The sequence below is a fragment of the Felis catus genome, chromosome B1 (assembly GCF_018350175.1).
Source record: "Felis catus isolate Fca126 chromosome B1, F.catus_Fca126_mat1.0, whole genome shotgun sequence".
NCBI lineage: Eukaryota > Metazoa > Chordata > Mammalia > Carnivora > Felidae > Felis > Felis catus.
Window position 1 is genome coordinate 160,227,775 of NC_058371.1, and position 13,783 is coordinate 160,241,557.

The 13,783-nt window shown below is 36.8% G+C and overlaps 1 protein-coding gene across 8 annotated transcripts in view; it reads right to left on the minus strand.

Moving 5' to 3' along the window:
* CEP135 (centrosomal protein 135) overlaps nucleotides 1-13,783 on the minus strand; it is a 70,224-nt gene that overhangs the window by 37,039 nt on the left and 19,402 nt on the right. For all 8 annotated transcript variants that reach the window (XM_023253094.2, XM_023253091.2, XM_045056351.1 and 5 more), the window contains 5 exons: nucleotides 11,957-12,022; nucleotides 9,667-9,805; nucleotides 6,362-6,585; nucleotides 1,428-1,580; nucleotides 517-669 (listed from right to left, as the gene is read on the minus strand). In XM_023253094.2, coding sequence (XP_023108862.1) covers nucleotides 517-669; nucleotides 1,428-1,580; nucleotides 6,362-6,585; nucleotides 9,667-9,805; nucleotides 11,957-12,022 — 735 coding nt within the window. The remainder of the gene's footprint in view (nucleotides 1-516; nucleotides 670-1,427; nucleotides 1,581-6,361; nucleotides 6,586-9,666; nucleotides 9,806-11,956; nucleotides 12,023-13,783) is intronic.

The following is a 13,783-nucleotide window of genomic DNA, read 5'->3' on the forward strand; positions in this document are numbered from 1 at the left end:
CTATGGTAAATGAATGAGCGTGGTATTCCACTAACGTTGACCAATGATGAAATTTGAATTTCATAGTTTTTGTGTGTCATGAAATACTTTTTTTTTTTTTAATTTTTTTTTTTCAACGTTTATTTATTTTTGGGACAGAGAGAGACAGAGCATGAACGGGGGAGGGGCAGAGAGAGAGGGAGACACAGAATCGGAAACAGGCTCCAGGCTCTGAGCCATCAGCCCAGAGCCTGACGCGGGGCTCGAACTCATGGACCGTGAGATCGTGACCTGGCTGAAGTCGGACGCTTAACTGACTGCGCCACCCAGGCGCCCCATGAAATACTCTTTTTATAGGACTTAAAAATGTAAAAACCATTCTTAGCACATGGTCATACAAAAATACAATGGTCTGGATTTGGCTCATGTGTCATTGTTTGCCAACCCCCTAAATAAATAATCACTTTACAGGAAAATATCTATAAAGACCTCCTTTTTCTCCATAAATTTCAAAAATAAGTCGATCTTATTACTTACTTTTAACTTTTCTTTTAAAGCTTCTTTTTCTGCCATAATCCTTCTTAAGTCAGATAATGCAAGTTCTTTTTCTTTTTCCATAAGACTAATAATATTATGGGAGGCTGTGGTTTGGGTGGATTCTTGTCTTAGGGCACGTAACTGTTCCTGAGCCTTAAAGAATTAAAAGATATAAATAAAAAATGCTTTGGATATGCTCCCATGTAAAAAAAAAAAACAAAGGCAAACTAAACACATGCTACTTTGCTCTCTTGCCAAATCTAAACAAAATGAGTAAAAGGTATTAAAATAGTAACAACAATAAAAAAAAAAAAACAAAAAGACAAAGAGATTAAGGGGAAATGCAAGCTACAGAATTTTGGAAACCAAACAGCAGGTGGACAGTTAGTAATTAAGTAAGCAGACCCAAGAAAGCTGAAATCCAAGCCACATGGAAAGCCCAGAAATCAATCAATTTGCAACTGTAGATTCTAAAAAAGCTTCAGAAGTAAAAACAGCTTTTTCAACTTGACCTTTTAACTTACATGCCCTTCTCCCTCTCTCAAAGTGGCAGCGGAATTTCATGGGAAATTGATATGGAACAAATATATCCAAATCATGGGTGCTACCCACTGTTTGACAGACTATTAACATGTCTGAATCCTAAGGATAAACTTGGCTCAGAATCAGGCTAAGACCTGTTCTAGGTAATTTTAGAAGAGACTATCTAACAGACCTGACACATAGACTAGAGAAGGAGAATAAATATGAAAGAATAATAGAAATCTCTGCTTTAGGAACAGGATGATAATAATAGATAATTCTAATTATGAAGAAATATCACAAGGTCCATATATTACAGTAATTTAAAAGATTTACACTGGTTCCCTTAAGCTATTCTATAGACTCTGTTGGCTTAATCAATTTCTTACTTCATTATATAAGACACTTAGTTTATCTCTTTCTGCTGTCAACAATTTAACATTGGACTGTATATCCTCCATATGTCTTTCAAATCTTTCCAGCATACGCTGAAGTTCATCTCTTTCTCTTGTGATCAGATGAACTTCTGAGTTGTAATCACCCTGAAACATAATTTAAAAACAGAAGTTATCACTTGTTATAATTATCACCATATGGTTGTCACAGGATGCTGGTAATGACAGTGACTGAATAATGCTAACAGATAAAAGAACACAATTTTTTATCTAAAATGAGAACAGAAGATGAGCGTGCAGGCAGTATTGGGGCAAATCTCCTGGCCTTCAAATGCCTAGGAAGGGACTCCACTGCCAATGATACCACTTGATCAGATCCCATCAGATGCTTCAACTGTCCTTCTCCTGGAGTTGTTTATAATAGTAGTAACTAGGAACTTGTTAGATATGCAAGTTCTGTGGGCCCACCCCAGACAGACTGAATCAGAAACTGTGGGCACAGGGCCCAGTAACTATGGCTCATCAAGCCCTCCAGGTGATTATGCATGCTAACTAACTGTTGGCAACCACTAGTTTACAACCCACTCCAGGGGAAGGACTAGGAGGGTATGTGTGTGCCTATTACCCACTGCATGTTAACTATTACAGCCTAGCACATTCCCCAGTGTCTTTTTTGTTTGTTTGTTTTGTTTTTTTTACTGAATCTAAGATCAATTTCCCAGCCACACCAACTGCCCCACCTGTCCCAGCCCCAACCTATGTGAGGTCTATTTTTGCAATGAGATAAATATAAATATTTCTACCGAGGAGTATACATTAAGGATGTTCACCAAATAAGCAACTACTTCTAACATTTCTAAAACAGGATTATGCCTATTATTCTAGTCCAATGCAAAAGACCCACTATCTTCACTATTGTGGAAAATAAAGGTGATAAATGTCGACCTGGGATCTAAGATATCTTAGCATTTAGGTACTAATTGCAGAAGCCCCACGTAGGGATAATCTGATAATCAGGTACACTGGAAAGCATTCTGATCTATGTCACTCACTATCTACCGTGCACATAACCATGTCCAATGCAGACTTGGTATCTGTAAGTACCCCTAACCTGCCACTTGGAAATAAGTTATCCTTTTGGTTAAACAAGCAAAATCAAGGGATAATGAGATTAACTATCTGGACACTTAAAAGACAAGACATTTTACAGGACAAAAGCAGATTAGGGTTTGAGGGCTTAATTAAGGCTTAGATAAGTATAAGAGAAACTCTGTAACCTAACCATATCTACATGAAAATATCTTACAGAAAGGAGGTAGTTTACATAGATTTTAAAAAAGGAGAACTCTGTGAATAAAGATTGACAGTTCTGCAGATGTGGTCATTGAGCACTAGAACGAAGCAGAGCTGAGCCTTGTATTGTCCCACTGCACTAGAGCCACAGATGGGGCCACGGCCAACAAAATTCAGCGGGCTAGGGCAAAAGCCCAGAAGTGAGGGGCTCACTCTGCATATCTCTCTGAGCTCTGGGCTCGGCAAAAGTGTTGCTGCTCATCCAGCTTCTCCCCCAAAGCTCAGGTGAAGATCTGGGGTGGGGTAGGAGCTGGGGGTCTGGTTATAAAGAAAGTTGGGACATTAAAAAAAAAAGATTTTTATTACTGTCTTGGTCTCAGCTTAACGGTGACTTTCTCTAAGGAATCTTCTGATTCTCCAATCTAAAATTTTTTATTTATTTATATTATTATTTTTATTTTAGAGAGAGAGACAATATGAGCAGGGGAGAGGTGCAGAGGGAGAAAGAGAGAGAATCTTAAGCAGGCTCTACGCTCAGCATGGAGGCCAACATGGGGCTTAATCCCACAACCCTGGGATCATGACCTCAGCTGAAATGAAGAGTCAGTCAGAGTCTCAACTGACTAGGCCATCCAAGTGCCCCTCCAATCTAATTTAGATCTCCCTGTATGTATTCTCAGACCATTATGAAACCTTCTTGTATCTTTTCTTCACTAACACTATAAATGAGCTTATAAAGTTATTAATATGATTATGTGTTTAAAGTACATCTTTACCATTAAAATGTAAGCTCTGTGAAGGACACAGTAGGTATCTGGTTTTACTCACCATAACTTCAGTGCCTACCATGGTACCAGGTAAAATGTATAAATTCTCTAACATTAGTGACTGGCCTTCTCCCCCTCCCACAAAGTTTTTATTTAAATTCTAATTAGTTAACATATAGTGTAATACAGGTTTCAGGAGTAGAATTCAGTGATTCATCACTTACATGTGACACCCCGTGCACATCACAAGTGCCCTCCTTAATACCCGTCACCCATTTAGCCCATCTCCCATCCACTTCCTTCCATCAACCCTCACTTTGTTCTTTATTGTTAAGAGTCTTTTATGGTTTGCCTCCCTCTCCTTTTTTCCCCTTCCCATATATTCATCTGTTTTATTCCCTAAATTCCACATGAAATTTGGAAATCATAAGGTATTTGTCTTTCTCTGACTTATCTCACTTAGCATAATACACTCTAGCTCCATCCATGTTGTTGCAAATGGCAAGATTTCATTCTTTTTGATGGCCGAGTAATATTCCTGTGTGTGTGTGTGTGTGTGCGCGCGCGCGCGTGTGTGTGTGTGTGTGTGTGTGTGCGTGTGTATAGATCTTTATCCACTCATTTGACTGGCCTTCTTAAGCAGGAACTCTAGCTCTTTTCTAAATATATCCTGTATGGACATAAATATGCAGGTATTTATATTTGTGTTCATAAATGTTAATAACGCCCTTATACCACTCCATCATTCCTAACACACACATACACAAGCTCATACACACACGTGCAAAATACTAAATGCTACGAGCATAGGAACTATGTCTTCTTTATCTCATGTCCAGTGTTTAATTCATAGCTGGCACTCAGTATGTGTCTGCTCAACTGAACCGAACTTTGTATCTAGACTTGATGTACTTCCCCACTTTGTAAATGAGGAAACAGGGATTCCATGAAGTGAGGGAACTTATCCAAGGTCATAAAGACAGTCTGTAGAGTTGTAACTTCTATCAGGCCTCCAACTCTAAAGCCCTTTCCACTACCAATATACTCAAAACTCACAATTGGAACCATAGTGAGTACAAGGTGAGAGGAGGCAGTGCCCACCCTGCAGACAGCAGAGAATCAACAGGTGTATTTTTGACAAAGGTCACTGATATTAAAAATAGCAATTTTTCCCAAGTTACTGCAATCCCAAGAAACTGTGCCTAACAGTGAGCCATAAAGCAGGAGTTGAAAACTCAAAGCTTGTACCAAATCCAGCTTTAGTGAGGTCTTTGTTGTTTGCCATGTAGTTTCTAAACATGTTGAAAATACCCAAGTTGAGGTGCAGATGCACAGAACTGTGCATCACAACTGTTTTATCCTCCTCCCATTTTACTCACATACACACCCACAATTCCCTACCATTCTTGCAACTTATTATTAGAATTCCAAAATGCTCTGAATACTCTACTTTAGAAAATGAATTCTTTATCTGAGTCAGTTAACACTAGAATATTTTAAGAAAATAAGTTGAAGGGGATAAAAGTCTCTCCTAAACCAGTATCTCTTGTTTTTCAATTGTGAATCCCTATCAAGCAGTTAATTAAATCAAATAATTATGTTAAAAGCCTTCAGATATTTTCCTACTCAGTTTTATTTAATAAATGCTTGATTAAACTAATCAACCATTTTGCAGGAAGATTCTCCTACATAATGAAGGTGATCAATTCAGTGATTTATTTTTTCTGAGTCCTAAGTATATATGGGGCTTAAAAAGCAACTCAGTAAACACATAAATTAACTTACAGTGTTTTCCCACCAGTTCCCTCTACTTGTACCAGATAACATAGAATAGTGTTTCTACTGACACCAGTAAATCAAATTCAGCCATTAGCCAATAAGGTTAAAAAACAGAGTCTAATCATAAAACAACCCAAAACCATTCAACAATAGACACAGGATCTTTAAGAAAAAGATGATGAAACAAGTAAATTCAGCCAAGTCTGAATTTTTTTAACCTATTATCTTCATGTATATGTCACAGTGACTTGATATTTTTAAACATTTGAAATGAAATGTTTTGAGTTTTAACTTTAATCCCAACTTCCCCTAATTTTATCTAGTGTGTAAATAATGTTAGAATCATAAGCCTCCAGGACTCCTATAGCTCTAAAGCTTAAAAAACAAACAAACAAAAAAAAAAACAATGAAGAATTCAAATTATACTCATGAAACACTGAAAATAACTGAGACCTAAAAGAGAGATACACAATTTTAACCTCTCATGAAACATGGTTAACTTTACCTAGTTTTAGACTAGCAACTTGTAAATGTGGTTGTAGTAGACAAATGGGATGATCTGCCCCACACTTATTCCCACCCTCTACCTTGTCCTGCTACATGGTTAACAATGGAAGATGTCTGGTGTGTACAACGTGACCCACCTTCCTGACTGGTCCAAGGCTGGGAATAGTATGAAGCCATGTTGTCTGCCATGTGGACAAAGCCACTTTGCTTTGAGAAAGAAAATGCAGCTGATAACAAGAGTAAAGGATAGAAAGAAAGGAAATGTCCAGTAGCATGAATTACTGGTTCCAGTTTCTGGAAGCCCAGATGTCCATGCACTTACCCTACACCCTTAATGAACTATTCAATCTTTCCTTAATTTCCAAAAATCAGTACATTATACTTTGTTCTTAAGTAGTTTTCCTAATAAATGCAGTGTCCCTACAGGATATAGGTCATGTAAGAAAATAAGAATCAAAATTAAGAAAAACTTTTAAAAAGCAAGTGTGAATAAAGTTATATTTAATACAATAATAACACCAGAAAAGCTGGCTCATAAAAATTCACTCTTGCCTATTAATCATCTTTAAAAAGAGGTATTACCTTTTCTAGTGTTTTAAATATTGGAATTTTTTCACGTGTAGAATGATTTGTAGAACAAGATCTTCGCTGTATTATATGTTGGAGTCTTTCCAGCTCTTTCTTATAAAAATCTCGTTCTTCTTCTATACCTTTCAAAAACGTATCTAAACGAGAGGGTGACTTGTCTCGACGTTTTATTCCGTGTTCTAGCCTCATCCTTTCAACTTCCAGAGTAAGTTCTCTTTCTGTAAGTTCAAGTAGTTAAATATTAAAAGTGTTGGATATAAATTGTACAATTAGCCAAATAAATTATTTGAATAAGTTTTAGAATACAAGCTACTAAAAATCATTAATCTTTGTATATCACCTGGTGCTCATCATGACAAGTGCACTCCTTAATCGTCATCACCTATTTCACCCATTCTCCAACCCACCTCCTCTCTGGTAACCATCAGTTTGTTTCTTTTTTCTTTCTTTAAAGATTTTACTTTTAAGTAATCTCTACACCCAACATGGCAATTGAACTCACAACCTCACGATCAAGAGTTGCATGCTCTTCTGACTGAGCCACTCAGGCGCCCCAAGAGTCTGTTTCTTGGTTTGCCTCTCTTTTTCCCTTTGCTCATCTGTTTTATTTCTTAAATTCCACATATGAATGAAATCATATGGTATTTGTTTTTCTGACTTATTTCACTTAATACTCTCTAGCTCCACCCATGTTGTTGTAAACAGCAAGATTTCATTCTTTTTTATGGCTAATATTCCATTGTATAGATATACCACCTCGTCTTCATCCATTCACCAGTCGATGGACATTTGGGTTCTGTCCATAATTTGGTTATTATAGTAATGCTGCTATAAACATCGGGGTACATGTATCCCTTTGAGTATTTTTGTATTCTCTGGGTAAATACTTAGTAGTGTGATTGCTGGATTATAAGGTAGTTCTATTTTTAACCACTGAGGAAACTCCATACTATTTTCCAGTGGCTGTACCAATTTGCATTCCCACCAACAGTGCAAGAAGATTCCCCTTTCTCCACATCCTCGCCAGCCCCCGTTGTTTCTTGTGCTGTTGATTTCAGCTATTCTGACAGGTGTGAGATGATATCTCATTGTAGTTTTGATTTGCATTTTCTTGATGGTAAGTGATGATGAGCATCTTTTTTCTTTTTTTAAAAGTTTATTTGAGAGAAAGAGACAGAGAGAAGAGTGCATGCACATGGGGGAGGGACAGAGATAAGAGAGAGAGAGAATCCCAAGCAGGCTCCACAATGTCAGTGCAGACCCTGATGTGGAGCTCAAACACATGAACCATGAGATCATGTCCTGAGCCAAAGTCAGACAGACACTTAACCGACTGAGCCACCCAGGCACTCCTGATGAGCATCTTTTCATGTGTCTGTCTGCCATCTGTATGTCTTCTTTGGAAAAATGTCTATTCCTGTCTTCTACCCACTTTTTAACTGGATTATTTGGTTTTGGGGTGTTGAGTTTTGTCAATTCTTAATATATTTTGAATACTAACTCTATCAGATATGTCATTTGCAAATATCTTCTATTCCACAGGTTGCCTTTTAGTTTTGTTGACTGTTTCCTTTGCTATGCAGAAGCTTTTTATTTTGATGTAATCCCAATAGTTTATTTTTTCTTTTGCTTTGCTTGCCTCAGGAGACATATCAGGGTGAGCATGTTTAAATGCCAATGGACAAAAACAGAACAGACTAAAATTATGGAAAGGAGACTATTAATATGCAAAGTTTTAAAATTAGAGATCCAGAGAACAGATGGAGGCAGTGGCCTTTCCTAAGAGGGACATACTTCCACAGTAACATGAGGGAAGATAATGACAGACAGTTTAAGATCTGGGGACAGAAAACTGACAGAAGGCTTCCCTGATGGCTTCCATTCTCTTAAGGAACCTGAAGATTGCCTACTCAAAATGGGAAGTGGAATGAGAGTCACAGCCTTATTGAGAATGGAAAACATTTGAAATGTTCTCTGCAGAGAGTAGGAAATCAAGTGGTAAGAAATACAGAGTGAGATTTCCATACATCATTGAGTGCGCAGCTGAGATTCAGGACCATCTAATTTACAGTGCTATTGATGCGTCTGGTGCATACACATGCAGTGGTTAACTGTTCATGTGTAAATGTGTAGAGGGTAAATATTTTGGTTGACTTGTGCCTGGATTTTTGGCGGGGGGGGGTGCATTCACAACAGAGAAATAGGGGGTTTCATGTATTCGAAAGATGACACTGAAATGACAGGTCATGGCTAGCTATAAAAGAAAGTAAACTGCAAACTTCTGTATATAGATCTAAGCACTTTAATGTATTAACCCATTTAATCCTCACAACAATCTTTTGGGTAGGTACCATCATTAACACCACAGACAGGGAAACTAAGGCATAGAGAGGTTAAGTAATGTGCTCAAGGCTTACAGCCAGTAAGGAGAGAAGGGGTCAAATAGATTATCCACTTGGATGCTAAAGAGCCTAGGATATAGCCTCTTCTTAATATAGCACACTGGCTTTCTTTTACTTTCCAAGACACATGGAGTTTGAGGGCATCAGGCTTCTGCTCTTGCCATTCCTTCTGCCTGGGAAACTCTGCCCCAAATTTTCATCTGGCTGGTGTCTTGTCTCTGAGACCTTGGGCCAGTCAATTTCTAGCATATCTCCCTCTATTTCATTACCCCTTATCATCTCAAACTGGCTTTTTCATTTATGTGCTACTAACAAAGGCTCCACAAGAGCAGGAACCTTGTATATTTTGTTCACTACGATCATATACCCAGTACCTGAAACAGCCTGGCACACAACAAGCTCATAAACATTTTGAATGAATGGGTGAGTGGATGAATTCTTAGGTGTTTCCTAAACCAACTCATTTAGTGCTGTTACCCTACTGAGAGAGAGAGAGAGAGAGAGAGAGAGAGAGAAAGAGAATGAATGTGTTCTTTCAAGTGATACAAGTATATTTCCTTATAAAGATTCTGCCCTTCAATTTTTCACTATTTCAGAAGTTTTCCTCTTAGTCTTAATTAATTCTATAATCTGCCTCAAAGAAGGACATACTTCTACTGGAAAATATTCAAGCAGGGTTCCTTGTGCCAACTAGTCAAAAATATAAAAGAATCCTGTAAGGTTGTTGAGGGACAGAGATTTTTCACTGTATTTACAGCACTTAGTATGGTTTCTGGTATATAACAAGCACTCCACAAATATTCATTGAATGAATGAAAGAAAGATAATCTACTAAGAAAAAATAATGCCTCAGGAGGAAATCACAATCACTTTTTAAGTTAACATTTTATATTTTACCTGTAACTGCAAAACTTTCCATTTTTTTGTTAAGTCTTTGCTTTTCTTGTTCAAGCTGATGAACAACAGTTTCCAGGTCTGATTTTATAAGGAGTTCATCACTCAGTCTCTCCTTTTCTTTATGGCATAAGTTTAATTCCTGCAAAATTTAATACTATAATTAAGATTTCTAACAACCTTATAAAATATCATAGCACTTAAAATAAATATTTAGTAGTACCTTAAATTAAGAGTAACTGACATACACACAGACACACATTTTCAGTTAGTCAAGTATACGGTTTCAACTAGAGTTAATTGTCAATTGTAGCTAAAAGGATCATAAAACCCAAATGTCAATACTGCTCCTTTCTGAGAGTTATTAAATTTTGTTTTCATTTGCTCAGCATACTGTCCTACTTTTTAAAATGAATAAAAAGTTTTAAAACTTTATTTTTAAAGGAAGGCAGAACAAAGACACAGTGCTCTAAGACTATCATATGTCTCAGTAATTATGCTGGTCATTCTCTTTGCCTCATCTGCACAGTGGGGATAAGATCAGTACTTGGACACCAAAGATTCACTTGTGAGGATGGAACTAAGGCTATGAAGCACTCTGCACAGTGTCTAGCACATGGAAAATGCTTAATAAATGTTAGCTATTAATTTCATTAGTATTTACCTTAAAAATATATAATATAGCACTAATGGAAAAAATAAAAAAGGTCAGAAAATAACTACAGCATCTTACTGTCAGCCAATACTACTGAAACTTGGTCAGAATTCTCAGACAAGCATTATGAATCACATTTGACTGTTTATAGTGTATATACAACAGTAGTGAACAAAAGCAAAAATCTCTGCATGACACTGTTAGTAAAAAATCACCAAAACATCCACTTTCTGTTTATTGACTTCATGGGAGAATTTCACAGTATCTTTGAGATTCAAGGGTAGACAACATCTAGCAGGTTTAGTTAATTCAATTATTCAGTATTGACTTAAAAACCTGTAGTTGAATAAAAAGGAAGCCACTGCGATTCACAGTGAGCACATAAAAATCAACAAGTATTCAAGCACCTACAATGTGCCAGCATATCACAATGGCTCCATGGGGGTGGGGTGGGAGGGGAGTTTCATTTTCTAATTTGCTTTAAGCCACCAGAACATTGCTGCTACACTGTATATATGAGAAATATGTGTCTGTATGTATATATACGTGTGTGTGTGTGTGTGTATATGTATATACATATGTATATATACACACATATACACACATATATACACATATATACACACATATACATATGTATGTATATATACATATACACACATATACATATAAAAGAGTATATAGAATGAAAAACTTGGATTAGTCTCAGTTTCTAATCTTAGCAGAAACTCATCCCATTTAATGGCTATTTAAAAAAATCCCCAATCATCTTTTGGGTGACCACCCAGGACCTTCCACCTGTAAGCAAGACATTCTGTCAGTTCTGGACTACAGAACTTTATGCTATTTCTGGGTTTTTGCTGGGATGATTACTACTTTTTTCATTTGAAGACTATCAGAACAAATAATATCTAGGAAAATGGTTTATAATACTAAACAAAGCTTTTTAAAAGAGGACTGAGTGTTTTTGTTTAAAATTTTATTTTTAAGTAATCTCTGCACCCAAACCAGGGCTCAAACTCATAGCCCCACAATCAAGAGTCGCATGCTCCACTGACTGAGCCAGCCAGGCACCCCAAGACTGAGTACTTTAATAAAAGTCAACAATGTTTAAAGTAATTATCAATTTCTAGTCTTAATATTACTAAACTGACAAGTCCTGAAGTAGTTAAAAAAGAGTATTCCTAACAGGTTTTCCAAATTTGAATTTAACTTCTAATCTACTATATATGAAATTAAAGAATTACAAAAATATAAACAAAATTAAATATATCCATTCAAAAGAATATGACTCAGCCATAAAAAGGAAGTACTTGCTACAAGCATGAACCTTGAAAACACTGTGCTAACTGAAGGAAGCCAAACACAAATGGCCATATATTGTATGATTCCACTTATATAAACTGTCCAGAATAGGCAAATCTATAGAAATAGAGGTAGATTCGTAGTTACCAGAGGCTGAACAGAGGAAAATGGGAGTGACTGCTAATGGGTATGACATTTCTTTTTGGAGTGGTGAAAATGTTGTTACTAGAGTGAATATAATGTGTAAATTACATCTCAATTAAAAAATATATGCAATATAAAGCACACAAATTTTATTACCAAAAGTTCTGGCAATTCAACACAACTACTTACCAGTTGAAGTTTTGCCATTGTTTCTTCAAGATCCCGCATTTCAGAAAGCTTTCTTTTAATCTCTTTCTAGGAATAAAAAACTTACTAAGTACAGACCTGAAAGTCAAGAATACTTATCACTAAGTCACACTGCAAATAAGACCGTCATTTTTCAAGTAGTCATCCTTCTCACCAGGGAGATTTAGCTGTTTGTTGTTGTTTTGTTTTAAAGTTTATTTATTTTGAGAGAGAGAGAGAGAGAGAGAGAGAGAATTCCAAGCTGACTCCACGCTGTCAGCACAGCACATCATCTGACACAGGGCTTTTATCTCACTAATCATGAGATCATCACTTGAGTCAAAATCAAGAGTCAGAGGCTTAACCGACTGAACCACTCCATGTGCCCAGAGGCTTTAGCTGTTTTACTTTTTTTTTTCAATTTTTTTAACGTTTATTTATTTTTGAGAGACAGAGAGAGGGTGAGCAGGGGAGGGGCAGAGAGAGAGGGAGACAGAGAATCCGAAGCAGGCTCCAGACTCTGAGCTGTCAGCACAGAGCCTGATGCAGGACTCGAACCCGTGAACCAAACTGAGATCATGACCTGAGACAAAGTCGGACGTTTAACTGACTGAGCCACCCAGGCGCCCCGAGGCTCTAGCCGTTTTAAGCTTCAATTTCTGTGAAGAGGAGACAACATTCAGGCTTCTCTTTAATTTCTTGGTATCCTGAATGCTTACAGGGAGCTATTTATAACATCTAAAACAAGACGACCACTTAAAAAATATTTTGCCTACATGCTTGTAGGGTCTTCCTTGAACCGTAATTTTTGGGTTCTTTTATGGCACCATCATTTCCTAATTTTCCTATCTTTCCACCTGCAACTACCAAGGAGAGCGAGAGCACTGAATGCCAATGTTAAAATATTTTGACCCAAAAGGAATCTTTTGTGAGCCAAGCTATCATTCTTGACCAATGCCAATGGGACCTGAGAAGCTATATTCAGTATGTTGTGTGCATGAGCATAGAAGATGCAAAAAGAGGTAGAAAGAGAGGAATGAGATACAGGACTGTTGCAATGAAACATGAATCACAAAAACAAAATTAAAACTGCACTATATTCTTCATTTTCTAAGTTTATTTTCTTTTAGTAATTTCTATACCCAATGTGGGGCTCAAACTCATGATCTGGAGATCAAGAGTCATGGGCTCTTCCAACTGGGCCAGACAGGAGCCCCTATATTCTTCATTTTCAAGACTCTTTTGGAAATTCTGGGTCCCTTGAGATTTTATAATTTTATAATCTTTTTCTGTTTCCATAAAAAAAAAATGCCATTGGGATTTGGATAGGGATTGTACTGAATCTGTAGATTGCTTTGAGTACTAAGTCCTCCAATCCATGAACATAGGATGTCTTCCCATTTATTTCTGTCTTCTTTGATTCTTTTCAGCAATGTTTTTTACCATCTCAGGTAAGTTTATTCCTAAGTATTTTATTCTTTCTGATGATATTGCAAATGAGATTATTTTATTAATTTCCTTCTGAATTTTAATTATTGGCATATCAAAACACACCTGATTTTTGTGCGTTTTGTATCCTGCAACTTTGTTGAATTTATTAGTTCAAGTTTTTGTGAAATCTTTAGGATTTTCTACATATAAGATCATGTCACACAGAAACATAATTTTATTTCTTTCTTTCCAATTTGGATGCCTTTTCTTTCTCTTACCTAACTGCTTTGGCTAGTACTACGTTGAACAGAACTGGTGAGAATAGGCATCCTTGCATTGTTCCTGATCCTAAAGGAAAAGCTTCCAATCTTCACCACAGGGTATGACATGAACTGTGGG